Source organism: Oncorhynchus mykiss, chromosome 5 (genome assembly GCF_013265735.2).
Source record: "Oncorhynchus mykiss isolate Arlee chromosome 5, USDA_OmykA_1.1, whole genome shotgun sequence".
Classification (NCBI taxonomy): Eukaryota; Metazoa; Chordata; class Actinopteri; order Salmoniformes; family Salmonidae; genus Oncorhynchus; species Oncorhynchus mykiss.
Window position 1 is genome coordinate 67,490,255 of NC_048569.1, and position 25,205 is coordinate 67,515,459.

Here is a 25,205-nt window from a genome sequence, read left to right on the forward strand (position 1 = left end):
AGTCATTCTGGGTCAATCTCTAAGACACACCTGTATTGTACAATATTTGCACATTATTCTTTGAAAAATTCTTCAAGCTCTGTCAAGTTTGTTGTTGATCATTGTTATACAGCCATTTTCAAGTCTTTCCATAGATTTTCAAGCCAATTTAAGTCAAAACTGTAACTAGTCCACTCGGGAACATTCAATGTTCTAAAAACATTACTCCACGTTGACATTATGGGGTATTGTGTGTAGGCCAGTGACAAAAATATAAATTGAATACATTGTAAATTCAGGCTGTAACACAACAAAATGTGGAAAAAGTCCAAGGGGTGTACTTTCTTAAGGCACTGTATCAGGAGAATGTGCTATGGCCCAGGAACAATGTTATCCTGCAGTGTGGTTTTGATTGAATTCCAGCACCATTACAACATTTACATCTGAATAAATGTACCATTTATGAGTGACACAAAAACCTATTCATTATTCATCTCGGATTTCTGATTCACAAGTTTAGCCTTTATGCCTGTCAATTCATTGACTACAATTGCCAGCACATCAGGCCATTTCAAAGTTTGGTCCTCATCTTGGTCCTCTGTCTAATGTCATGGATAGCAAAGTTGATGGATGATACATGTCCATATTTCTAAAATGCACTCGCTCAGGTGATTTACAGTGTGCAAAAATCAATTATAGGTCTTGTTGATATCCACATTTTACAATGTAGCTAACCTAAATCATAGAATATATGTTGTGCAACACTGTGAAGTGTCACATTATTTACCCCATGTTTTCATTTAGCTAACTAAATATGTTAAATGTAGGCCTATGTTATGGACAACAATGTTGTAATCCTGGAGTATGGATTATGTGCACATTGAATTTGGCCTATCAATTTGCAAGTACACTTCTAGACTTGTACCATTTGTAAACTTCTAGAACTCTTCCCCGGCATGCATTGCATGCCCAACATGGATGAACTGACGGTGGAGGTCCGTGGCTCCAACGGAGCATATTATAAGGTAAATCAATTCTTAACATTCATGTAAACTGGCCATAATCATGTTTTATAAAACATGACTCACACATCTGTTCCTCAACTATTGTCAACAAACGTAATCTAGCTACATACACTAAACTAGATATGTGTTTTCAACATGTCTGACGTTGGTAGTTAGCTAGCTATTACGAAACGTTAGATACGCTATCTTGATGGCCAAATATTATAGCCATTTGGCCTCTTGTCCGTTTTTGTTGTTGCAACAACGTTTATTCACGTCATGTTTGTCTTAACGTTACATGATTACGATATTAGTTTTCTTGGACGAAAACACTGAGGAATGTTTCTGACTTAATTAACAGCTAGTCGGGCGGGTTGTCTATTGTTAGCATCAACCAGCTAGCTAGGTACTAGCTAGTTAACTTGGCTAGCTGAACTAACGGGTTCGGTTGCTCTTTTGACTTTGCTCGTCTTGAATCAGCATGGATCTGGGTGACTTTATGACCTGCTAAACTATCTAAAAGTGTATATGCTAACCATATGTGTTAATCATAAAACAATTTTAAAGTAAAACGTTTGTTAAATTCATATTTTAATCATAGCCAGCTCACTGTTTTCATTTGCTCCTCATTGAAGTCTGAATAAGGAACTAACTTGCTAGCTAGCTGAAATGTTGTGTATAGAAGGACTTGCCCGTTTAAGAACATACATTTGGTGAAAATGTTTGCACTCGTTGTGGATGTTGTTAGACTATTGCAGGAAGTTGGAAATGTGAACAACACATTATCCTGAAGTTATTCCATGAATGCCCAGTCTTAGGCCCACTGATTGATCTATGCCGTGTCAGCTGCTCTCAGTCCTCAGCTCAGCTGTCGTCAGATTCAGCAGATACTTTAGGCACCAGGTCTATTTTTATATTCACTGAATCAAAGATCCACATAGTGAAGGGATATCACAGTGCCCTGGTCGAGTTCTTGACTAGAATAGACCTAAACATACCCTAGCAACAAGCTACAGTGCTGTGAAAAAGTATTTTCCCCCTTTCTGATTTTTGCATATTTTTATACTGTATGTAATCAGATCTTCAACCAAAACCTAATCTTAGATAAAGGGAACCTGAGTTTACAAATAACACAACAAATGTATACTTATTTTATTTATTTAATTAACAAAGTTGTGCAAAACCCAATTCCCTGTGTGAAAAAGTAGTTGCCCCCTTACACTCAATAACTGGTTGTGCCACCTTTAGCTGCAATGATTGCAACCAAATGCTTCCTGTAGTTGTTGATCAGTCTCTCACATCGCTGTGGAGGAATTGTGGCCCGCTCTTGCATGCAGAACTGCTTTAACTCAGCGACATTTGTGGGTTTTCAAGCATGAACTGCTTGTTTCAAATCCTGCCACATCTCAATTGGGATTAGGTCTGGACTTTGACTAGGCCATTCCAATTTGTTGCTTTTTAGCCAATTTCATGTAGACTTGATTGTGTGTTTTGGATCATTGTGTTGTTGCATGAAGCTGCGCTTCATCTCACAGATGGATGGCCTGACGTTCTCCTGTAAAATTCTGACACAGAGCAGAATTCATGGTTCCTTTTATTAAGGAAAATCATCCAGGTCCTGAGGCAGCAAAGCATCCCCAAACCATCACACTATCCCCAAACCATCACACTATCACCACAATGCTTGACCATTGGTATGAGGTTTTTCCTGTGGACTATAGTATTTGATTTTCACCAGGCATAATGGGACCCATCTCATCCATAAAAATTACTGAAGTTTGCCAAAAAAACACCTGGATTATTGTCAACTCTTGGAAGAATGTTCTATGGACAGATGAGTCAAAAGTATAACTTTTTGGACGGCTGTTTTGGTTCTGAAAAGATCTGAAAACATTCAGTATCAAAATATGCAAAAGTAGATAAAATTAGAAAGAGGGAACATACTTTTTCACTGCACTGTATATATAATCTAGGGCTAGGGGAGCACTTCTGAATTTAAAGTACTGCTGTCCTTTCTCTAGGGATTTGTCAAAGATGTCCATGACGATTCACTCGCTATTGCCTTTGAGAACAAGTAAGTGTGGTAATTCATCAGTTCTTGTCATATTGGAGTGATAGTGGTATTAGTTTGGGCATAACTTTTATACTGATCTAAATGCTTGTTGTTGTTAATGAAGTTGGCAACCAGAGAGACAAGTTCCCTTTAGTGATGTTCGGATGCCACCTCCAGCCGATGGTAAAAAGGACATCGGGGAGGGAGAAGAGGTGGAGGTGAGAACTGGCTCTCTATCTTCATAGAAATTTAACAGACACAGTTTCCATAGGATGTCTTATTTTTAATTATCTCCCCTTGTTTCTCTCTGTACCAGATCTTCTCCCGGGCCAATGAGCAGGAGCCATGTGGCTGGTGGCTTGCCAAAGTGCGCATGATGAAGGGAGATGTGAGTAGTTAACTGTGGTTACAATTTCACTGGTCCTATAATGTAATTTGAGAGTTGTTTCATCAAGGAGATGTTTATTTGATGTTTGTCCTCGGGTTTCCTCAACCTGTTATGTTTGTCAGTTTCATGCAAGTCGATATGTAACCTGTGTTGTGTTTACTATGTAGTTCTATGTGATCGAGTATGCTGCCTGTGACGCCACATACAATGAAATAGTCACATTTGAACGTCTTCGGCCTGTAAATATCAACAAGGCGGTGTCAAAGAGCTCCTTCTTCAAGTGCACAGTCCCAGTTCCCGACGACCTGAAAGCAGCGTATGTACCTTGTTTAAAAGTAGTTTCTGATTGTGATATAGACTGGTTATTTGTTGGATGTTATTTACATACGTTATAATTTAGAATCTGATTATAGTTCCTTCTACTTCAGGTGCGAAAGTGAACAAGCGCATAAAGATTTCAAAAAGGCAGTGGGAGCTTGTCGGATTGTCTACTGTTCAGAAACAAGTAGCTTGGTTGTACTGGTAAGTATTTATACATCTTTCTGACACTCTTTCTTCAGTTCCAGCAGATTTGAGTATACCAATGAAATAGGGCTGGAAATTGCCAGGGACCTCACGATATGATATTATCATGATAATTAGGTGCCGATATGTATTGGGATTCTCACAATTCTATATGTATTTCGATACTGTGATTTTATTGCGGTTTGACGCTCCAAACATATTACTCACTATACAGTTGATGTCGGAAGTTTACATACACCTTAGCCAAATACATTTCAACTCAGTTTTTCACAATTCCTGTTATTTAATCCTAGTAATAATATTAGGTCATTTAGGATCACCACTTTATTTTAAGAATGTGAAATGTCAGAATAATAGTAGAGAGTGAATTATTTCAGCTTTTATTTCTTTCATCACATTCCCAGTGGGTCAGAAGTTTAGATTCACTCAACTAGTATTTGGTAGCATTGCCTTTAAATTGTTTAACTTGGGTCAAATGTTTCGGGTAACCTTCCACAAGCTTCCCACAATAAGTTGGGTGAATTTTGGCCCATTCTTCCTGACAGAGCTGGTGTAACTGAGTCAGGTTTGTAGGCCTCCTTGCTCGCACATGCTTTTTCAGTTCTGCCCACACATTTTCTATAGGGTTGAGGTCCGGGCTTTGTGATGGCCACTCCAATACCTTGACTTTGTTGTCCTTAAGCCATTTTGCCACAACTTTGTATGTATGTTTGGGGTCATTGTCCATTTGGGAGACCCATTTTTATTTTATATATTGTTTTATTTCACCTTTATTTAATAACCAGGTAGGCCAGTTGAGAACAAGTTCTCATTTACAACTGCGACCTGGCCAAGATAAAGCAAAGCTGTGCGACAAAAACATCAACACAGAGTTACACATAAACAAACGTAAAGTCAATAACAGAAAAGAAAAATAGAAAAATCTATGTACAGTGTGTGCAAATGTAGAAGAGTAGGGAGGTAGGCAATAAATAGGCCATAGAAGCTACAATAATTACAATTTAGCATTAACACTGGAGTGATAGATGTGCAGATGATGATGTGCAAGTAGAGATACTGGGGTGCAAGAGGTAAGTAATAATATGGGGAGGAGATAGTCAGGTGTGCTATTTAGAGATTGGCTGTGTACAGGTACAGTGATCGGTAAGCTGCTCAGACAGCTGATGCTTAAAGTAAGAGAGGGAGATATTAGACTCCAGCTTCAGAGATTTCTGCAATTGGTTCCAGTCATTGGCAGCAGAGAACTGGAAGAAAAGGCGGCCAAAGGAAGTGTTAGCTTTGGGGATGACCAGTGCAATATACTTGCTGGGTTTGGCGACAGATATGTAGTGAGGGCCAGCCAACGAGAGCATACAGGTCGCAGTGGTGGGTAGTATATTGGGCTCTGGTGATAGACTGCATCCAATTTGCTGAGTAGTGTTTGGGGCTGTTTCGTAAATGACATCGCCGAAGACAAGGATCGGTAGGATTGTCAGTTTTACGAGGATATGTTTAGCGGAATGAGTGAGAGGCTTTGTTTATTTTTTTATTTTATTTTTATTTCACCTTTATTTAACCAGGTAGGCTAGTTGAGAACAAGTTCTCATTTACAACTGCGACCTGGCCAAGATAAAGCATAGCAGTGTGAACAGACAACAGAGTTACACATGGAGTAAACAATAAACAAGTCAATAACACAGTAGGGAAAAAAAGAGTCTATATACATGGTGTGCAAAAGGCATGAGGAGGTAGGTGAATAATTACAATTTAGCAGGTTAACACTGGAGTGATAAATGATCAGATGGTCATGTGCAGGTAGAGATACTGGTGTGAAAAAGAGCAGAAAAGTAAATAAATAAAAATAGTATGGGGATAGGTAGGTCAATTGGGTGGGCTATTTACCGATGGACTATGTACAGCTGCAGCGATCGGTTAGCTGCTCAGATAGCAGATGTTTAAATTTGGTGAGGGAGATAAGTCTCCAATTTCAACGATTTTTGCAATTCGTTCCAGTCACAGACAGCAGAGAACTGGAAGGAAAGGTGGCCAAATTAGGTGTTGGCTTTAGGGATGATCAGTGAGATACACCTGCTGGAGCGTGTGCTACGGGTGGGTGTTGCCATCGTGACCAGTGAACTGAGATAAGGTGGAGCTTTACCTAGCATGGACTTATAGATGACCTGGAGCCAGTTAGTTTGGCGACGAATATGTAGCGAGGGCCAGCCGACTAGAGCATACAGGTCGCAGTGGTGGGTGGTATAAGGTGCTTTAGTAACAAAGCGGATGGCACTGTGATAAACTGCATCCAGTTTGCTGAGTAGAGTATTGGAAGCCATTTTGTAGATGACATCGCCGAAGTCGAGGATTGGTAGAATAGTCAGTTTTACTAGGGTAAGTTTGGCGGCGTGAGTGTAGGAGGCTTTGTTGCGAAATAGAAAGCCGATTCTAGATTTGATTTTGGATTGGAGATGTTTAAGTCTGAAAGGAGAGTTTACAGTCTAGCCAGACACCTAGGTACTTGTAGATGTCCACATATTCTAGGTCGGAACCATCCAGGGTGGTGATGCTAGTCGGGCGTTTATCATTTTCTTCACCAACGGTCCTAATGTAAAAATCCATCCTTTTCTCAATGTCTCTGGTGATGCTAGTCGGGCGTGCGGGTGCAGGCAGCGAACGGTTGAAAAGCATGCATTTGGTTTTACTAGTGTTTAAGAGCAGTTGGAGGCCACGGAAGGAGTGTTGTATGGCATTGAAGCTCGTTTGGAGGTTAGATAGCACAGTGTCCAAGGAAGGGCCAAAGGTATACAGAATGGTGTCGTCTGCGTAGAGGTGGATCAGGGAATCGCCCGCAGCAAGAGCAACATCATTGATATATACAGAGAAAAGAGTCAGCCCGTGAATTGAACCCTGTGGCACCCCCATAGAGACTGCCAGAGGACCGGACAACATGCCCTCCGATTTGACACACTGAACTCTGTCTGCAAAGTAGTTGGAGAACCAGGCAAGGCAGTCATTAGAAAAACCGAGGCTACTGAGTCTGCCGATAAGAATATGGTGATTGACAGAGTCGAAAGTCTTGGCCAGGTCAATGAAGACGGCTGCACAGTACTGTCTATTATCGATGGCGGTTATGATATCGTTTAGTACCTTGAGCGTGGCTGAGGTGTACCCGTGACCGGCTCGGAAACCAGATTGCACAGCGGAGAAGGTACGGTGGGATTCGAGGTGGTCAGTGATCTGTTTGTTGACTTGGCTTTCGAAGACCTTAGATAGGGAAAGCAGGATGGATATAGGTCTGTAACAGTTTGGGTCCAGGGTGTCTCCCCCTTTGAAGAGGGGGACGACCACGGCAGCTTTCCAGTCCTTGGGGATCGCAGACGATATGAAAGAGAGGTTGAACAGGCTGGTAATAGGGGTTGCGACAATGGCGGCGGATAGTTTCAGAAATAGAGGGTTCAGATTGTCAAGCCCAGCTGATTTGTACGGGTCCAGGTTTTGCAGCTCTTTCAGAACATCTGCTATCTGGATTTGGGTAAAGGAGAATCTGGGGAGGCTTGGGCCAGTAGCTGCGGGGGGATGGAGCTGTTGGCCGAGGTTGGAGTCGCCAGGAGGAAGGTAAGACCAGCCGTTGAGAAATGCTTGTTGAAGTTTTCGATTATCATGGATTTATCGGTGGTGACCGTGTTACCTAGCCTCGGTGCAGTGGGCAGCTGAGAGGAGGTGCTCTTGTTTTCCATGGACTTTACAGTGTCCCAGAACTTTTTGGAGTTAGAGCTACAGGATGCACATTTCTGCTTCAAAAAGCTGGCCTTTGCTTTTCTGACTGACCTTGTGTATTGGTTCCTGACTTCCCTGAACAGTTGCATATCGTGGGGACTATTCGATGCTATTGCAGTCCGCCACACAAAATGTTTTTGTGCTGGTCGAGGGCAGTCAGGTCTGGAGTGAACCAGGGGCTAAATCTGTTCTTAGTTCTGCATTTTTTGAACGGAGCATGCTTATCTAAGATGGTGAGGAAGTTACTTTTAAAGAATGACCAGGCATCCTCAACTGACGGGATGAGGTCAATATCCTTCCAGGATACCCGGGCCAGGTTGATTAGACAGGCCTGCTCACAGAAGTGTTTTAGGGAGCGTTTGACAGTGATTAGGGGTGGACGTTTGACTGCAGACCCGTAGCGGTACAGGCAATGAGGCAGTGATCGCTGAGATCCTGATTGAAGACAGCGGCTTTGTATTTGGAGGGCCAGTTGGTCAGGATAACGTCTATGAGGGTGCCCTTGTTTACAGATTTAAGGTTGTACCTGGTGGGTTCCTTGATGATTTGTGTGAGATTGAGGGCATCTTGCTTAGATTTTTCGGACTGCCGGGGTGTTAAGCATATCCCAGTTTAGATCACCTAACAGAACAAACTCTGAAGCTAGATGGGGGCGATCAATTCACAAATGGTGTCCAGGGCACAGCTGGGAGCTGAGGGGGGTCGGTAGCAGGCGGCAACAGTGAGAGACTTATTTCTGGAGAGATTCATTTTTAAAATTAGAAGTTCGAACTGTCTGGGTATGGACCTGGAAAGTATGACATTACTTTGCAGGCTATCTCAGCAGTTCTATCTTGATGGAAAATGTTATAGTTGGGTATGGAAATTTCCGAATTTTTGGTGGCCTTCCTAAGCCAGGATTCATACACGGCAATGACATCAGGGTTGGCAGAGTGTGCTAAAGCAGTGAGTAAAACAAACTTAGGGAGGAGGCTTCTGGTGTTGACATGCATGAAACCAAGGCTTTTTCGATCACAGAAGTCAACAAATGAGGGTGCCTGGGGACATGCAGGGCCTGGGTTTACCTCCACATCACCCGCGGAAGAGATTTCTGGGCGTGGTAGAATATATTCAGGGCATAATGCGCAGACGGGTATGGTGGGGTGCAGGTACAGTGGAGGTAAGCCCAGGCACTGGGTGATGATAAGAGAGGTTGTATCTCTGGACATGCTGGTTGTAATGGGTGAGGTCACCGCATGTGTGGGAGGTGGGACAAAGGAGGTATCAGAGGTATGAAGAGTGGAACTAAGGGGTCCATTGTAAACTAAAACAATGATAACTAACCTGAACAACAGTAAACAAGTAATATTGACATTTGAGAGAGACATACAGTGAGGCATAAAGTAATCACAGGTGTTGATTGGGAGAGCTAGCTAAAACAACAGCTAATCAGCTAACACAACAACAGCAGGTAAAATGGTGCTGACTATTCAGAGAGGGTCGGATTAACTACACACAGAGCCTGAGTTTGCGGCTGGGCCGACAGATAAAAAATAAATCAACAGAATGGAGTACTGTGATTAATGGACAGTCCAGTAGGCATCAGCTATGTAGCCAAGTGATCATAGTGACGTAGGCCGGATGAAGGCACAGCGGATGGAGTATTCGTCGGCAGACCAGTCGTGGGGGTGCGGCGGGGCGCCGTGTCGACAGAGAATCCAAGCCAGATGGCGAAAGAGGTATTGTGGAATTTAGTTTGCTAGCCGGGAGATGTGCCTGGCTCACAGCTAACTGGTGCTAGCTTCGTGGCAGTTGCGTTAGCCACTATATCCAATCGGTAGCAGCGGTGATCCTGTGCCAAGGTCCAGAGTTTACAGCAAGGATCCGGTGGAGTTTTGGGCTCTAGCCATGTATGAGTGGGGTTCGGGTGAACAGCAGGCCGGGACGTGGGCCTCAGGGAATATCTTCGGTACTAGGTGCCACGGTGAGTGAAAGCTAGCTAGCTGTGAGCGAGCTAGCTGTGAAGATCAGAAGTAGTGGTCCAGGGATGACGGCAGGAATCCGGCGTTGTTGTGGAGAGACAGTCCGATATTGGTAGACAAGCGATATTGGTAGACAGGCGAGTATTGTCCAGGCTAAAAACAGGGCTGGTATCTGTGCAGAAGGTAAAAGCTGCTAGCAGTGGCTAACAATAACTAAATAGCTTGTAGCTTATTAGCTGGTTAGCTTCTGGAGATTCTTCAATGTGTTCTAAAATTTTAAATAATAGCGATTCCGTATCACATTGGGTGAGGCAGGTTACCGGAAGGTATAATCGAATAAAAAATCGAGAAGAGATTGAAAATAAATTGAAATATATACAAAAAATACAAAAGTACACGAGAGGACAAAACAAACACGTCTTCACTGCTACGCCATCTTGGATGCAAAATAGGAAGCCAATTCTAGATTTAATTTTGGATTGGAGATGCTTAGAGCTTACAGTTGTAACCCTCTCACCAGGCTCGAATTTGACTCTCACGATATTAACTTACTTGGAGTATCTCAACAGCATGGGATGTTAGGTGAGAAGGACATCTCCAATAATAATTCCTATTGTAAACTGTCTAGGGTGATGACAATAGGGTATTAACTTCAGATGAAATGATTATAGGTTTCTGTTATTGTATCAGGGTAGGCTATCCCATGCATTAAATTAAATTGAAACAGTAAATGACTCCAAGGCAACATATATAAGGTTCAATATGTGTATTATTACATTTTCATAGCACAAAATAAAAATAAATAAAAATAATAAACATCAATGAGTCGTGCACAACCCATGTCCAAATGATTGAAAGCTTGCTTAATAACCCGGTGGCGCGCGTTGGAGCTATATAAAAAAAAAAATGGTGACACACATAAAGTCCAGAAGCACCTCACGTTGTGGTTACTCACTACTTGTAGATATTCCTTGAGCGAAGTATGGCAGTTCCTTGCAGGTTTCCTAACAAGATCCACAGCAAGCACCGCTATCAATGCAGACAGTACTCCTTAGCCGTAACCGATATCCCATGGGAACATGAACTTGTTAAGCTTTCCCATGCAATTCTCTCGGTGTTACACGATGCTAGGCTAACCTCAAGGCTGGCAAATACCTCCACGATGAGACGGTAGCTTCAGTCTTTACTAAGTCTTAACAAAATTATAACAACTCTTATAAAATAAAATTGGTATTTCCCTTCATGTATTAGTAGGTATGGGTTTTTGTTCTAGTTTTGTCGTCGTCTTTTATCATTTTCTTCACCAACGGTCCTAATGTAAAAATCCATCCTTTTCTCAATGTCTCTCTCCCTCTTTTTCCTTTCCCAGACCTCCCTTTAACCAGGTCAACTCCCATTGGTCACAGCTCAACTTCTTTCGGATCAGTGGGACGGTAGCGTCCCACCTCGACAACATCCAGTGAAATTGCAGAGTGCCAAATTCAAATTAAATTACTATAAATATTTAACTTTCATAAAGTCACAAGTGCAATACATCAAAATAAAGCTTAACTTGATGTTAATCCAGCCACCGTGTCAGATTTCAAAAAGGCTTTACGGCGAAAGCAAACCAAGCGATTATCTGAGGACAGCGCCACGCATACCAACACATGAAAAACATATTTCAACCGTGTCGCACCACAAATGGTCCTTTTGTTCGATAAATTCCTTCTTTATATCCACAAAATGTCCATTTGTTTGGCAAGTTTGATTCAGAAATACACCGGTTCCAACTCGCCCAACATGACTACAAAGGATCTAATAAGTTACCTGTAAACTTGGTCCAAACATTTCAAACAACTTTCCAAATCCAACCTTCGATTATTTACATTTTAGGATATCTATCAAATTTAAGACTGAATATACTGTGTTCAATAGCGGATAAAAACAACGTGGAGTGAGCGCCAGTTCACGTGCACCACGCAGAAGAGTCCACTTGGCTTGACACTCACAATGAACAGCCCTACTTCTTCATTTCTCAAAAGAAATACATCAAGCAATTTCTTAAGACTGTTGACATCTAGTGGAAGCTATAGGAACTGCAACCATGTTCCTCATAAATATAGTTTCCCATAGAAAACCAATTGAAAACACAGTGACTTTGTTTTTTTCCCCCTGGATGGTTTGTCCTCTGGGTTTCACCTGCCAAATAAGTTCTGTTATACTCACAGACATAATTTCAACAGTTTTAGAAACTTTTGTGTTTTCTATCTAAATCTACCAATTTAATGCATATCCTAGCTTCTGGGCCTGAGAAACAGGCAGTTTACTTTGAGCATGCATTTCATCCGGACGTGAAAATACTGCCCCCTATCCCAATGAAGGCTAGGGGCAGTATTTTGACATCTGGATGAAAAGCGTGCCCAAAGTAAACTGCTTGGATAGAAAACACTCTAAAGTTTCTAAAGCTGTTAAAATAATATCTGTGAGTATAACAGAACTTATATGGCATGCGAAACCCCAAGGACAAACCACCCCCCCCCCCCCCCTTTAGAAAGAGTTTCAGGTTTGTTTTTGGAAAAATGAGCTAGAATTGGTAGTTTTTCTAAGTGGCTCCCATTTTGGCTGTAGTGTTTTCATGCGTGTGGATGAGAGCGCATTCTTTGTTTATCTCCGGTAAAGACAATAACGATTCTCGGTCTTAAATTTTATCGTTTATTTACGTATTAAGTGGTACCGGAGGTTTGATTAAAAACGTTGTTTGGAGAAGTTTATTGGTAACGTTTGGAGTGCCAACAGAAGATCTTCAATGGTAAGGCATTTATTTTATCGCTATTTTTGACTTTCGTGGAGCACCTGCCTGGTTGAAAAATGTTTTTTGTGCTTTTGTATGCGGGGCGCTGTCCTCATAATCGCATGGTGTGCTTTCGCTTTAAAGCCTTTTTGAAATCTGACACAGCGGCTGGATTAACAAGAAGTTAAGCTTTATTTTGATGTATGACACTTGTATTTTCATGAATGTTAAATATTTATATATTTGTTACTTCAATTTTGCGCTCTACAATTTCACCGGAAGTTGTCAAGATGGGACTCTACCGTCCCACCTGCCCGTAGGAAGTTAATAAGCATGTCCCAGTTTAGGTCTCCTAACAGGGCACAACTGGGGGGGGGGGGGGGGGGTCTATAACAAGCGGCAACGGTGAGAAACTTGTTTCTGGAAAGGTGGATTTGTTTGCTGGAATTGTTTGGCTGGAATTGTTTGGGCACAGACCTGGATAGTATGACAGAACTCTGCAGGCTATCTCTGCAGAAGATTGCAACTCAGCACCCTTTGGCAGTTCTGTCTTGTCGGAAAATGTTATTGTTAAGGATGTAAATTTCAGGAATTTTGGTGGCCTTCCTAAGCCAGGATTCAGACACGGCTAGGACATCCGGGTTGGCGGAGTGTGCTAAAGCAGTGAATAAAATAAACTTAGGGGGGAGGCTTCTAATGTTAACATGCATGAAACCAAGGCTTTTATGGTTACAAAAGTCAACAAATGCGATCGCCTAGGGAATGAGAGTGATGCTGGGGGCTGCAGGGCCTGGGTTAACCTCTACATCAGAGGAACAAAGGAGGAGTAGGATAAGAGTACAGCTAAAGGCTAAAAGAACTGGTCGTCTAGTGCGTTCGGAACAGAGAGTAAAAGGAGCAGGTTTCTGGACACAGACGAATAGATTCGAGGCATGATGTACAGACAAGGGTATGGTAGGATGTGAGTACAGTGGAAGTAAGCCTAGGAATTGAGTGACGATGAGAGGTTTTGTCTCCAGAGGCACCATTTAAGCCAGGTGCGGTCACCGCATGTGTGAGGGGGTGGAACATAAGGCATATTGATCAGGGCTGGAGGCTCTACAGTGAAATAAGACAAATTACTAACCAAAACGGCAATAGACAAGGCATATTGACATTAGAGAGAGGCATGTGTAGCCGAGTGATCATAGGGTCTAGTGAGTAGCATTTCCCCCCCTCATGAAGCCATCTATTTTGTGAAGTGCACCAGTCCCACCTGCAGTAAAGCACCCCCACAACATGATGCTGCCACCCCCGTGCTTCACGGCTGGGATGGTGTTCTTTGGCTTGCAAGCCTCCCCCTTTTACCTCCAAACAAAACAATGGTCATTATGGCCGAAAAGTTATATTTTTGTTTCATCAGACCAGAGGACATTTCTCCAAAAAGTACGATCTTTGTTCCCATGTGCAGTTGCAAACTGGCTTTTTTTATAGCGGTTTTGGAGCAGTGGCTTCTTCCTTGCTGAGCAATATGTCCTCCAGCATCTTCACAAGGTCCTTTGCTGTTCTGGGATTGATTTAAACTTTTCGTACCAAAGTACGTTCATCTCTAGGAGACAACGCGTATCCTTCCTGAGCCGTATGACGTCTGCGTGGTCCCATGGTGTTTATACTTGCGTACTATTGTTTGTACAGATGAACGTGGTACCTTCGGGCGTTTGGAAATTGCTCCCAAGGACGAACCAGACTTGTGGAGGTCTTGGCTGATTTCTTTTGATTTTTCCATGATGTCAAGCAAAGAGGCACTGAGTTTGAAGGTAGGCCTTGAAATACATCCACAGGTACACCTCCAATTGACTCAGGCTAATAGACATTATTTTTCAGAAGCTTCTAAAGCCATGACATTTTCTGGAATTTTCCAAGCTGTTTAAAGGCACATTCAACTTAGTGTATGTGAACTTCTGACCCACTGCAATTGTGATACAGTGAAATACTCCGTTTGTAAACAATTGTTGGAAAAATGACTTGTCATGCACAAAGTAGATGTCCTAACCGACTTGCCAAAACTATAGTTTAACAAGAAATTTGTGGAGGGGTTGAAAAACGAGTTTTAAAGACTCCAACCTAAGTGTATGTAAACTTCCGACTTCAACTGTATGTCTGCTGCAGAGGGACAAGAGACATGAGAGAACTAGTTTAGACCAGTTATAGAAATAAGTCCTGAAAACAAATTGGGTCCCTATTTAAAAAGAAGATGGAGAACAAGCTATGGGAAAAAATACTGGAGTTTTGGTGCAGGCACAGCCAACTAGCGCAAAAATAATATTGTGAAAATGATATGATATATCGTCAAAAATAATATCCCGATATGTAACTATACATTTTTCCCCCTACCAGTTAATGTGTTTTGACCATTTATTTATGTTTATATTCTTGTTTCCTTGCAGTCCATAAATGAAGCCACAGTTAAGCGAGTGTCTTTGCTCAGTGACATGCACCTGAGGAGCATTCGTACTAAGCTCATGCTCATGTCCCGAAATGAGGAGGCCACTAAACATCTGGAGGTAAGGGCGATTTTCATAATTGCATCCTGGCATAAAAACACATGAATTCATGCGCATGACAGAATTAAATTGGATAATAGTAAAATTAATGGCATCTGTGAATGTAAGATCTTTCACTCAAAACGATCTCCTCTCAAGAGTACAAAGCAACTGGCATCTGGTTTCCAAGAGGAGTTTACAGTCAGAGTGGACCTTATGGGCCTTGCCATTGGAAGCCATGGAAGCAACATTCAACAAGCCAGAAAACTGCCTGGAGTCACTGCTATCGAGCTGGATGAGGGGAGCGGGACGTTCAGAATTTACGGAGAGGTGTGCTAATGCTTTTACTGCTTCAAGACCTTATGAGGGAACTATAGACGTTCGTTCAAAAGTTTGGAGTCACTTAGAAATGTCCTTGTTTTTGAAAGAAAAGCACAAAAAAAATGCCCCTTTAAAATAACATGAATTTGATGAAAAATAGTGTTGACATTGTTAATGTTGTAAATGACTATTGAAGCTGGAAAAATATGATTTTTAATGGAATATCTACATAGGCATACAGAGGTCCATTGTCAGCAACCATCACTCCTGTGTTCCAATGGCACGTTGTGTTAGCTAATCCAAGTTTATCATTTTAAAAGGCTAATTGATCATTAGAAAACCCTTTTCCAATAATGTTAGCACAGCTGAAAACTGTTGTGCTGATTTAAAGAAGCAATAAAAAAAACTGGCCTTTTTTAGACTAGTTGAGTATCTGGAGCATCAGCATTTGTGAGTTCGATTACAGGCGCAAAATGGCCAGAAACAAAGAACTTTCTTCTGAAACTCGTCAGTCTATTCTTGTTCTGAGAAATTAAGGCTATTCCATGCGAGAAACTGAAGATCTCGTACAACGCTGTGTGCTACTCCCTTCACAGAACAGAGCAAACTGTCTCTAACCAGAATAGAAAGAGGAGTGGGAGGCCCGGTGCACAACTGAGCAAGAAGACAAGTACATTAGGGTGTCTAGTTTGAGAAACAGACGGCTCGCAAGTCCTCAACTGGCAGCTTCATTAAATAGTACCTGCAAAACACCAGTCTCAACGTCAACACTGAAGAGGCGGGATGCTTTGGGATGCTGGCCTACAATATTAATTTACAACATTGTCTACGCTGTATTTCTGATCAATTTGATGTTTTAATGTACAAAAAAATATGCTTTTCTAATTTCTAAGTGACCACACACTTTTGAACGGTAGTCTGTATGACAGAACTATGGACGTATGTGTGTGCGTGTGAACTATGGACGTGTGTGTGCGTGTGAAATATGGACGTGTGTGTGCGTGTGAAATATGGACGTGTGTGTGCGTGTGAACTATGGACGTGTGTGTGCGTGTGGACGTGCGTGTGAACGTGTGGGTGCGTGTGAACTATGGACGTGTGTGAGTGTGAACTATGGACGTGTCTGTGAGTGTGAACTATGGACGGGTGTGAACTATGGACGGGTGTGTGCGTGTGATCGTGTGGGTGCGTGTGAACTATGGACGTGTCTGTGAGTGAACTACGGACTTTTGTGTGTGAGTGAACTACGGACTTTTGTGTGTGAGTGAACTACGGACGCGTGTGTGAGTGAATTACGGGCGCGTGTGTGAGTGTGAACTACGGCCGCGTGTGTGAACTACGGCCGCGTGTGTGAACTACGGCCGCGTGTGTGAACTACGGCCGCGTGTGTGAACTATAGACGTGTGTGTCTGAATTATAGACGTGTGTGTGAACTATAGACGTGTGTGTGAACTATAGACGTGTGTGTGAACTATAGACGTGTGTGTGAACTATAGACGTGTGTGTGAACTATAGACGTGTGTGAACTATAGACGTGTGTGTGTGTGTGAACTATAGACGTGTGTGTGTGTGTGAACTATAGACGTGTGTGTGTGTGTGTGTGTGTGAACTATAGACGTGTGTGTGTGAACTATAGACGTGTGTGTGTGTGTGTGTGTGTGTGAACTATAGACGTGTGTGTGTGGGAACTATAGACGTGTATGTGTGTGTGTGTGAACTATAGACGTGTGTGTGTGTGTGTGTGAACTATAGACGTGTGTGTGTGTGAACTATAGACGTGTGTGTGTGTGTGTGTGTGTGTGTGAACTATAGACGTGTGTGTGTGTGTGTGTGTGTGTGTGAACTATAGACGTGTGTGTGTGTGTGAACTATAGACGTGTGTGTGTGTGTGTGTGAACTATGGGCGTGTGTGTGTGAACTATGGGCGTGTGTGTGTTAACTATAGACGTTTGTGTGAGTGAACTACAGACGTGTATTTACCACCAGGACCTTTTTAAGAAAAACAACCTTTTGTATTCTTCAAGAATGAGGAGGCAGTTAAGAAGGCAAGGAATTATCTGGAGTTTCTTGAAGATTCTGTTCAGATCCCCAGGAACTTGGTCGGTATGTATGGAGATGGATTTGATCATTATAAAATTCAAGTGATGGTGTGTTTGTGGCAGTTCACACAAGTTCTTTGTGGCTTTTTCAGGCAAGGTAATTGGCAAGAATGGGAAAGTCATTCAGGAGATCGTTGACAAGTCTGGAGTGGTGAGAGTTAGGATTGAAGGGGACAAGGATGGCACACAGCCACGTCAAGAAGTAAGCCCTTTTGTGCTACTTTCTAGCTCACTTAGTAGACGAAGAGATCAATATTGTCATCGAAACACTCTTCACCCATAATAACATCATTTATTTGTGATGCGCTGACACAGGGAATGGTCCCGTTTACATTTGTCGGCACTAAGGAGAATATTGGGAATGTCCAGGTACTTCTGGAGTACCACATTGCCTACCTGAACGTAAGCAGTGATCTACAGTAACACACTCCTAATGGTTTGACTCAGCGCTGTAAGAGTTTTTTTTGTGACATGTTTGCCTGTCGTCGACTGCAGGAAGTCGAGCAGCTGCGTATGGAGAGACTGCAGATAGATGAGCAGCTGAGGCAGATTGGGATGGGCCACAGGCCTTCATCTGGCCGCCCAGCAGAAAAGGGCTACACCACAGACGACAGTGTGGCTGCTACCGCCGTACACACCAGCCGCTCCTACACCGGCAGAGGCCGCGGACGCAGGGGCCCCAACTACACCTCCGGCTATGGTGAGTGTCATGTTTACAATGATACTGAAGACATTTTGTAGATTCTCCCATTACAAGCCAGTCTTCCACACCTATCAGGTGGTCAGTCGAAAGTTAAGACACTCTAGAGAGGGGAATATTGATATTGGGATATAATGCTATAGCTCAACAGAATGTGATAGTCATCAGCCATGTGGTATTAAAAAGAAATGTTTGACTTTCAGGCACAAACTCTGAGCAATCCAATGCCTCTGAGACTGACTCTGAGCGTAAGGATGAGCTGAGTGACTGGTCCCTGGCGGGAGAAGAACCGGAGAGGGGGACTCGACCACAGAGAGACAGCAGGAGGAGAGCTGGTCCAGGGAGGGGTAGAGGGCCCAGGGGCCGTGGAGCAGGGAGAGGAGCCCCCAACACCGGTACAGCTGCAGACACAATTGATGGGTCATACATATGCTGATGACATCAGACAATCATTTGTTATCCTTTATGTTTATCATGAATGATCACATGAAGGTTTGAATTGTTCCTCAAACGATAGGTATTAAATATTAAGCCATTTTGCTTACTCTGTAGCTCTGAAGGATCCTTATGGCAACCCATACAGTGTGCTTGACAACACAGAGACAGACCAGACGGCTGACACTGATGCAAGCGACTCCAACCTCAACACAAACCGCCGCCGCCGCTCCCGCCGCCGCCGGACTGACGAGGACACAACAGTCATTGATGGCATGAGTGAATCAGATAACGCTTCCCTCAGTGAGAATAGCCTTGGTAAGTCCCTTCTGGATAAAGGTGTCTGAGTAAAATAAACAATCCCTGGGAGCCAATGGGATTCAACAACAAACACTCTGATAAGCATTAGATGGGAGGCAATTACCTCCGTGACAGACCAAAAAAGGATAGAATCACAAATTTACACCAATCCCAAGTCTATCCTTATGCAATACTCTCACTGAGGGCTCTGCACAAATTCTCCCCCACATAGATGACTCAAAAGCTAAACCACAACGGCGTAACCGTAGCAGCAGACGCAGTGTCCGCCCACCAGAGGAAAAGCAACCAGGTAACCAACCGGTGGTGAACGGCCTGTTTGTTTACCAAAGCGTGTGCTTAACACTTTCCCTCGCTAGCAGTCAAGTGATTCAACCAGTAACCATCAACTTGCTCTGGGAAGCCTCTTCAATTTCTCTATCTGGAGCTGAGGGAGAAACTTAGGAAAGGCATGCCATCAAGAAGACCCATTGTTTTTAATGTTACCACTCCAATTCACTAACATGTCAGCTACTGGTTGACAACCGTTTTAAGGTTGTGAGAATTTATTGATTTTTCCTTGCTGTAATACTAGTTGCCTTTATTTCTCACTTGCACTCCTAAGACTACCTTTTTAGTTATTTTTAACTGCATTGTCTGTTTTTTTCATTGTTTTTATTTAATTAGCTATGATGACATCCAATTTAAGTTCTAGTTAAATGAATTACCAATGTAAAAGTGGTTCTAACATTCTTTGTTTTGCAGTTACAGTGGCAGATTACATATCCCGTGCTGAATCACAAAGCAGACAGACTAACCAAAAAGAACTGAAAAATAACAAAAAAGAACTGGTGAGTCTGGAAAACAATGCTACAAATCAGACTTCAGGGCCTGTATGTATCAGAATAGGAGTGCGGATCTAGGATCAGACCCCCCGGTTTTTTACTTGGGGCTCCCGAGTGGCGCAGCGTTCTAAGGCACTGCTTCTCAGTGCTATAGACGTCATTACTGACCCTGGTTCGATTCCAGGCTGTATCACAACTAACTGGGAGTCCCATAGGGCAGCGCACAATTGGCCCAGCGTCGTTAGGGTTTGACGGGGGTAGGCAATCATGAATTTGTTCTTAACTAACTTGCCTGGTTAAATAAATTACTCATTGTGATTTAAAAGGTTAAACTGATCCTAAATCAGCACTACTACTATGAGAGACTTGTTACATACAGGTCGGTCCCAGGCCAGAGAAAGAATCATGGTAATGTGCCAAACCCTGCCAATGAGTTGAGACCAGGCTGGTTTTCAATTCCCAGAATTGTATCAACACATGAATGTGAAGTGTGTCTTTGGTCAAGCTTCTGTAACTGTTTCTACCTGTGTCTTTTAGGGGCAGGTTGAGTGTATCGCGGAGCACAGCCTATCTGCAGAAGCAAATACAAGCAACGGACCCAGCAATGGAAGAGGTGACGAACCAGGCAGGGCTTCCACAGAACAGGTTGCCAAAGTCACTTACCAAGGGAATGGTGACCAGCAGCCTGTCCTGAACGGGGTTTCCTAATCTACGAATCCACTCAAACTCATTAATTGTACTACATTTTTACAATAGTTATTGTACAAGCTTGCCAAAGATAGTCATGGACTTCCAGATTCTCTACTGCACTTTTCAGTTCCCTCAACATGGGACACAGAGAGATTTAGCACTGAACCCGAGACATAAGAGTATGTTTCAAGTACATGATCTGATGTTGTGCCTTGAGAATAGATTCAACATAGTTAGTTGCCTGGCTGTAGTAAACGTTTTGTCAGTGATGGCAAAGATAGGAAGAATCCAGTTATCCTAATATTTGTTGAGTTAGCTGCTTTTTGTTACATTTTAATATGCAACCACTTCTTCATACGAGGAAATGCAGTCTGGAAGAGAGTTTTGCACTGAATTGTAATTTATTTTCCATAAGAATAACATTAGTCTGGATACTGGTCTGTTAATGTTCAATGTCAATTTTTTTTTATTTTTTATCCTGAATGACACTCCATATAGTAGTGAACCTGTATGCTGAAATGCACCCACCAGAGGCTGGAATTATGGTGGCAGTAACTGGTCTCATGAAGGAGCTTTATTTGGTTTATCAAGTGTACAGTATTTAAAAAGCTGTTATTCCTAACACTGGCTGAAGACTGTATTTTCATGCAGGTGACAATTTGGACTACTGAAAGAAAAGTTCCCAGATGTTGGTTTGGTAAACTACAATTCTGTTTTTTTATGCTCATTCTGGTTTGATGTGCAATATGTTTTGTATGCCGGTAGTTCTTAAATAAAACCCGATCTTCCATTTAGATCCAAAACCACCTTTGTCCTGAGAACATGAGTAATGTAGAGAGGAAGACTGAGTTTGATCTCTTACATTTTTTATTTGGGCACAATTAATAAGAAAAACCAAGTGCAATGTGATTATCTGATCTATTTCTTTAGTTGTCCATCAAGTAAATCCTTTGCTTCATTTATTTTAGCCGCAAGATATGGTGATCCACCTGCAATAGAACAAAATGTGCATTTTTAGAGTACAGTGTGATCCAATACATTTTTACAAGCGCAATGGGTCTAAATAAAAGTCATGACCACACATTGTACTAGTTCCTCAAACCTCTATCGGGGTGATTAAGAATCATCAGTTTTCTGTGGGCTTCTCTGATCTTGGTCTTGTTAGCTGTGGGACTGGGGACAACAATATGACGCATTAGTGCAATAAAGTTAAGCATTTGCTTATCACACAGTGAAATTTACAGTACCTGACTCCTAGAATGAGCGACGCCTCTCTCTTGTTCATTTTGGGATCAAATCCACCTCTGTAGTATCCACCACCAAAAGCCTGCAACAAGACAGTTACAACTGTATAACAGATGCAGTGGTGTACGTAGTTTTTGTTGGCTCTTATTTTTGACAACTTTCAATTTAGTACATTCCTAAAGAACTGTACTTTTTACTCCATATTTTCCCTGACACCCAAAAGTACTTGTTACATTTTGAATGCTTAGCAGGACAGAAATGGTCCAATTCACAAACTTATCAAGAGAACCACCCTGGTCATCCCTTCTGCCTCATCTGGCAGACTCACTAAACACAAATGCTTCATTTGTAAATTATGTCTGAGTGTTGGAGATAGCCCCTGGCTATCTGTAAATTAAGAAAATGGTCCCATATGGTTTGCTTAATAAGGAATTTGAAATGTACTTATGTATCAAAAGTAAAACTATACATTTCAAACCTAATGTTTTATTAGGTGACTTACTTGGGTCATGTTCTATTTAAGGTATCTTTACTTTTACTCAACTATGACAATTAGGTACTTGTTCCACCACAGCACCAATGTGAATTCAGTCAGACTAATGCCATTCATTGTGTCTTGTAGAGGCCAACACGTGTGAAAGCCCATACAATCTTACCGATTTGGGGAAACTCTGCATAGCTTGCTTCATTTGGGGTTCCATGTGTTTCATGGCTTGCATGGCATAGCGACCTGAATCAAGGAGGATCCGCATTTTAGTGTCACAAAATCCATCAAATCGTTTCTTCAACTCTGCATATTCTGTACCTTAAAGATAAACTGACCTACAAATCCAGCTGCTGCTAGGGTGAGCCCCACTGCCACCATGGAACTGGCCTGTGAATCGATTATGGATGTTCATTAGAGGAAGATATCGCAACCTTTTCATATAAAGCCTACAAGACATGTTTATAATCAAAGTCAGCTAGTGCAGTAGTCACATCTCAGATATGTGGTCAAAACCTGTGTGATCTGTAGGTCATGTACCTTAATGGTTTCCACATGATGGCGCTGCAGCAGTCATGCTGGTATTTGTTTCTAGCTGTAACGTTAACCATTTATGCGTCAGGGGTCTAGGGTGAGTAATGTTAGCTAGCCACCAACTGTATGGCTGTTAGTCGTAGCTACACACACTCTAACAGCTTGCTCACTTTCACTAGTATGCTGCTACAGTCGCTAGTTAGCTAACTGGCTGGCTAGCCAGCTTTACTAACGAAATTCTAAAGCTTCTGCTCTTGTCTAAACACTTCAATGCAGTAAGCTATCCTTTCACGGTAGCATCGATATAATCAATACTAACTCACCATGTTTTATTGCTAAGATCCGCCTCTATCAAAGACTTGCAACATAACTTTTTATACACTTGTCTACGATGAACAAAGTCACATATGACCCCTCATGTTTTGATCCGTGACTTCTCTGTTGTATATTTCTGGCCTGACAGAAATTAAAGGCACATGTCGTAAAGACTCAAGTCAATTGCTCAGCACTGTCGCAAAATGATAGGGTCCCAATTCTATAGAAATGAATGCCTAGTCCCTAGCTACTTCTTGCCTTAGTAATTTAGTGTCCTATAAAATATGTTGCCTATCTGGTCCAGCGTCTCTGGACCTGAAAATGCTCATGCATTATTAAAAGAGAATTGTGCAAATAGTGTTTTTCAGAACACATTATTAAGGTAATGTATAACATACTTATAAATCAGCCTTTTTACCTATTCCCCAGATGTAATACTATTGTTTAGATACTTTTTGTCCAGAGACCTGCTTGTTTGACATGCAAAAAAAAAATACATGTGTATATATATATACATATATATATATTTTTTTTATTTTATCCAATGGAACAACGGTGCATGTATAATACATACATGTCCAGTACAAACACGCAGTATTGTACAGCAGTGGGAATGTAATGCCAAATAGTCACACGTTAGTCACTCAAATTACAACAGGTGCCTACTGGAGAACTTATTTGTATTGCTTTTAATCTTTTTAAATTAATATCTTATTAACACTTTGTTCTAGATAGCTTTTTGTGTAGTTAGCTATCAAGTAAACCCAATGATAATAGTGCCTATTATCATTGGGTTTACTTGATAGCTAACTACACAAAAAGCACTCATTCATACACTACAGTACATTCGGAAAGTATTCAGACCCTTTCCCTTTTTCTACATTGTGTTATGTCACAGCCTTATTCTAAAATGGATTACATTAAAACATTTCCTCATCAATCGACACACAATACCCCATAATGACAAAGCAAAAACAGGTTTTAAGAAATCTTAGCAAATGTATTGCAAATAAAAAACAGAAATACCTTTTTAACATAAGTTTTCAGACCCTTGGCTATGAGACTCGAAGTTTCCATTGATCATCCTTGAGATGTTTCTACAACTTTATTGGAGTCCACTTGTGGTAAATTCAATTGATTGGACATGATTTGGAAATGCACACACCTGTCTATATAAGGTCCCACAGTTGAAAGTGAATGTCAGAGCAAAAACCAAGCAATCAGGTCGAAGGAATTGTCCATAGAACTCCAAGACAGGATTGTGTCGAGGCACAGATCTGCGGAAGGGTACCAAAACATGGCTGCATCATTGAAGGTCCACAAGAACACAGTGCCCTCCATTATTCTTAATTGGAAGAAGTTTGGAACCCCCAAAATTCTTACTAGAGTTGGCTGCCTGGCCAAACTGAGCAATCGGGGGAGAAGGGCCTTGGTCAGGGAGGTGACCAAGAACCCGATGGTCACTCTGACAGAGCTCCAGAGTTCCTTTGTGGAGATCGGAGAATCTTCCAGAAGGACAATCGTCTCTGCAGCACTCCACCAACCAGGCCTTTATGGTAGAATGGCCAGACGGAAGCCACTCCTCAGTAAAAGGCCCGCTTGGAGTTTGCCAAGAGGCACCTAAAGGACTCTCAGACCATGTGAAACAAGATTCGCAGCTGCAAATGAGAACTTCTTCTCAACTAGCCTACCTGGTTAAATAAAGGTGAAATAAAAATTAATAAAATAAATTCTCGAGTCTGATGAAACCAAGATTGAACTCTTTGGCCTGAATGCCAAGTGTCACATCTGGGGGAAACCTGGTACCATCTGTATGGTGAAGCATGGTGGTGGCAGCATCATGTAGTGGGGATGTTTTTCAGCCGCAGGTACTGGGAGACTAGTCAGGATCAAGGGAAAGATGAATGGAGAAAAGTACAGAGAGATCCTTGAAAACCTGCTCCAGAGCGCTCAGGACCTGAGACTGGGGCAAAGGTTCACCTTCCAGCAGGACAACAACCCTAAGCAAGCCAAGACAACGCCGGGGTGGCTTCGGGACAAGTCTCTGAATATCCTTGCGTGGCCCAGCCAGAGCCCGGACTTGAACCTGATCGAACATATCTGGAGACCTGAAAATAGCTGTGCAGCGATGCTCCCCATCCAACCTGACAGAGCTTGAGAGGATTTACAGAGAAGAATGGGAGAAACTCTCCAAATACAAGTGTGCCAAGCTTGTAGTGTCCTACCCAAGAAGACTCGAGGCTGTAATTGCTGGCAAAGGTGCTTCAACAAAGTACTGA

General features: G+C 42.2%; 2 protein-coding genes across 6 annotated transcripts; one reads left to right on the forward strand and one right to left on the reverse strand.

Moving 5' to 3' along the window:
• The first annotated feature begins 898 nt into the window (after positions 1-898).
• Positions 899-21,151, forward strand: fxr1 (fragile X mental retardation, autosomal homolog 1). 4 transcript variants are annotated; one of them, XM_036978160.1, is made up of 17 exons: positions 899-1,004; positions 3,005-3,057; positions 3,161-3,254; positions 3,353-3,424; positions 3,592-3,740; positions 3,853-3,946; positions 14,866-14,982; positions 15,121-15,291; positions 17,307-17,385; positions 17,474-17,583; positions 17,691-17,783; positions 17,877-18,081; positions 18,285-18,476; positions 18,634-18,834; positions 19,049-19,126; positions 19,579-19,664; positions 20,196-21,151. In XM_036978160.1, exons 1-17 carry the CDS (start codon positions 936-938, stop codon positions 20,364-20,366), a joined length of 2,034 nt encoding a protein of 677 aa, XP_036834055.1. In that variant the 5' UTR covers positions 899-935; the 3' UTR covers positions 20,367-21,151. The 4 variants fall into 4 exon arrangements, with proteins under 4 accessions (XP_036834055.1, XP_036834056.1, XP_036834057.1 ...); XM_036978161.1 differs by having other exon boundaries at positions 17,697-17,783; XM_036978162.1 differs by lacking the exon at positions 19,049-19,126 and having other exon boundaries at positions 17,697-17,783.
• Positions 21,152-21,197: 46 nt separating this feature from the next.
• LOC118936331 (mitochondrial import inner membrane translocase subunit TIM14) lies at positions 21,198-23,093 on the reverse strand. 2 transcript variants are annotated; one of them, XM_021604007.2, is made up of 7 exons: positions 22,935-23,082; positions 22,618-22,672; positions 22,416-22,467; positions 22,250-22,323; positions 21,596-21,675; positions 21,451-21,521; positions 21,198-21,337 (listed from the first exon to the last, which is right to left on the reverse strand). In XM_021604007.2, the coding sequence occupies exons 3-7, from the start codon at positions 22,456-22,458 to the stop codon at positions 21,267-21,269; spliced, it is 339 nt and encodes a 112-aa protein (XP_021459682.1). In that variant the 5' UTR covers positions 22,459-22,467; positions 22,618-22,672; positions 22,935-23,082; the 3' UTR covers positions 21,198-21,266. The 2 variants fall into 2 exon arrangements, with proteins under 2 accessions (XP_021459682.1, XP_036834059.1); XM_036978164.1 differs by lacking the exon at positions 22,618-22,672 and having other exon boundaries at positions 22,935-23,093.
• Positions 23,094-25,205: the final 2,112 nt, after the last annotated feature.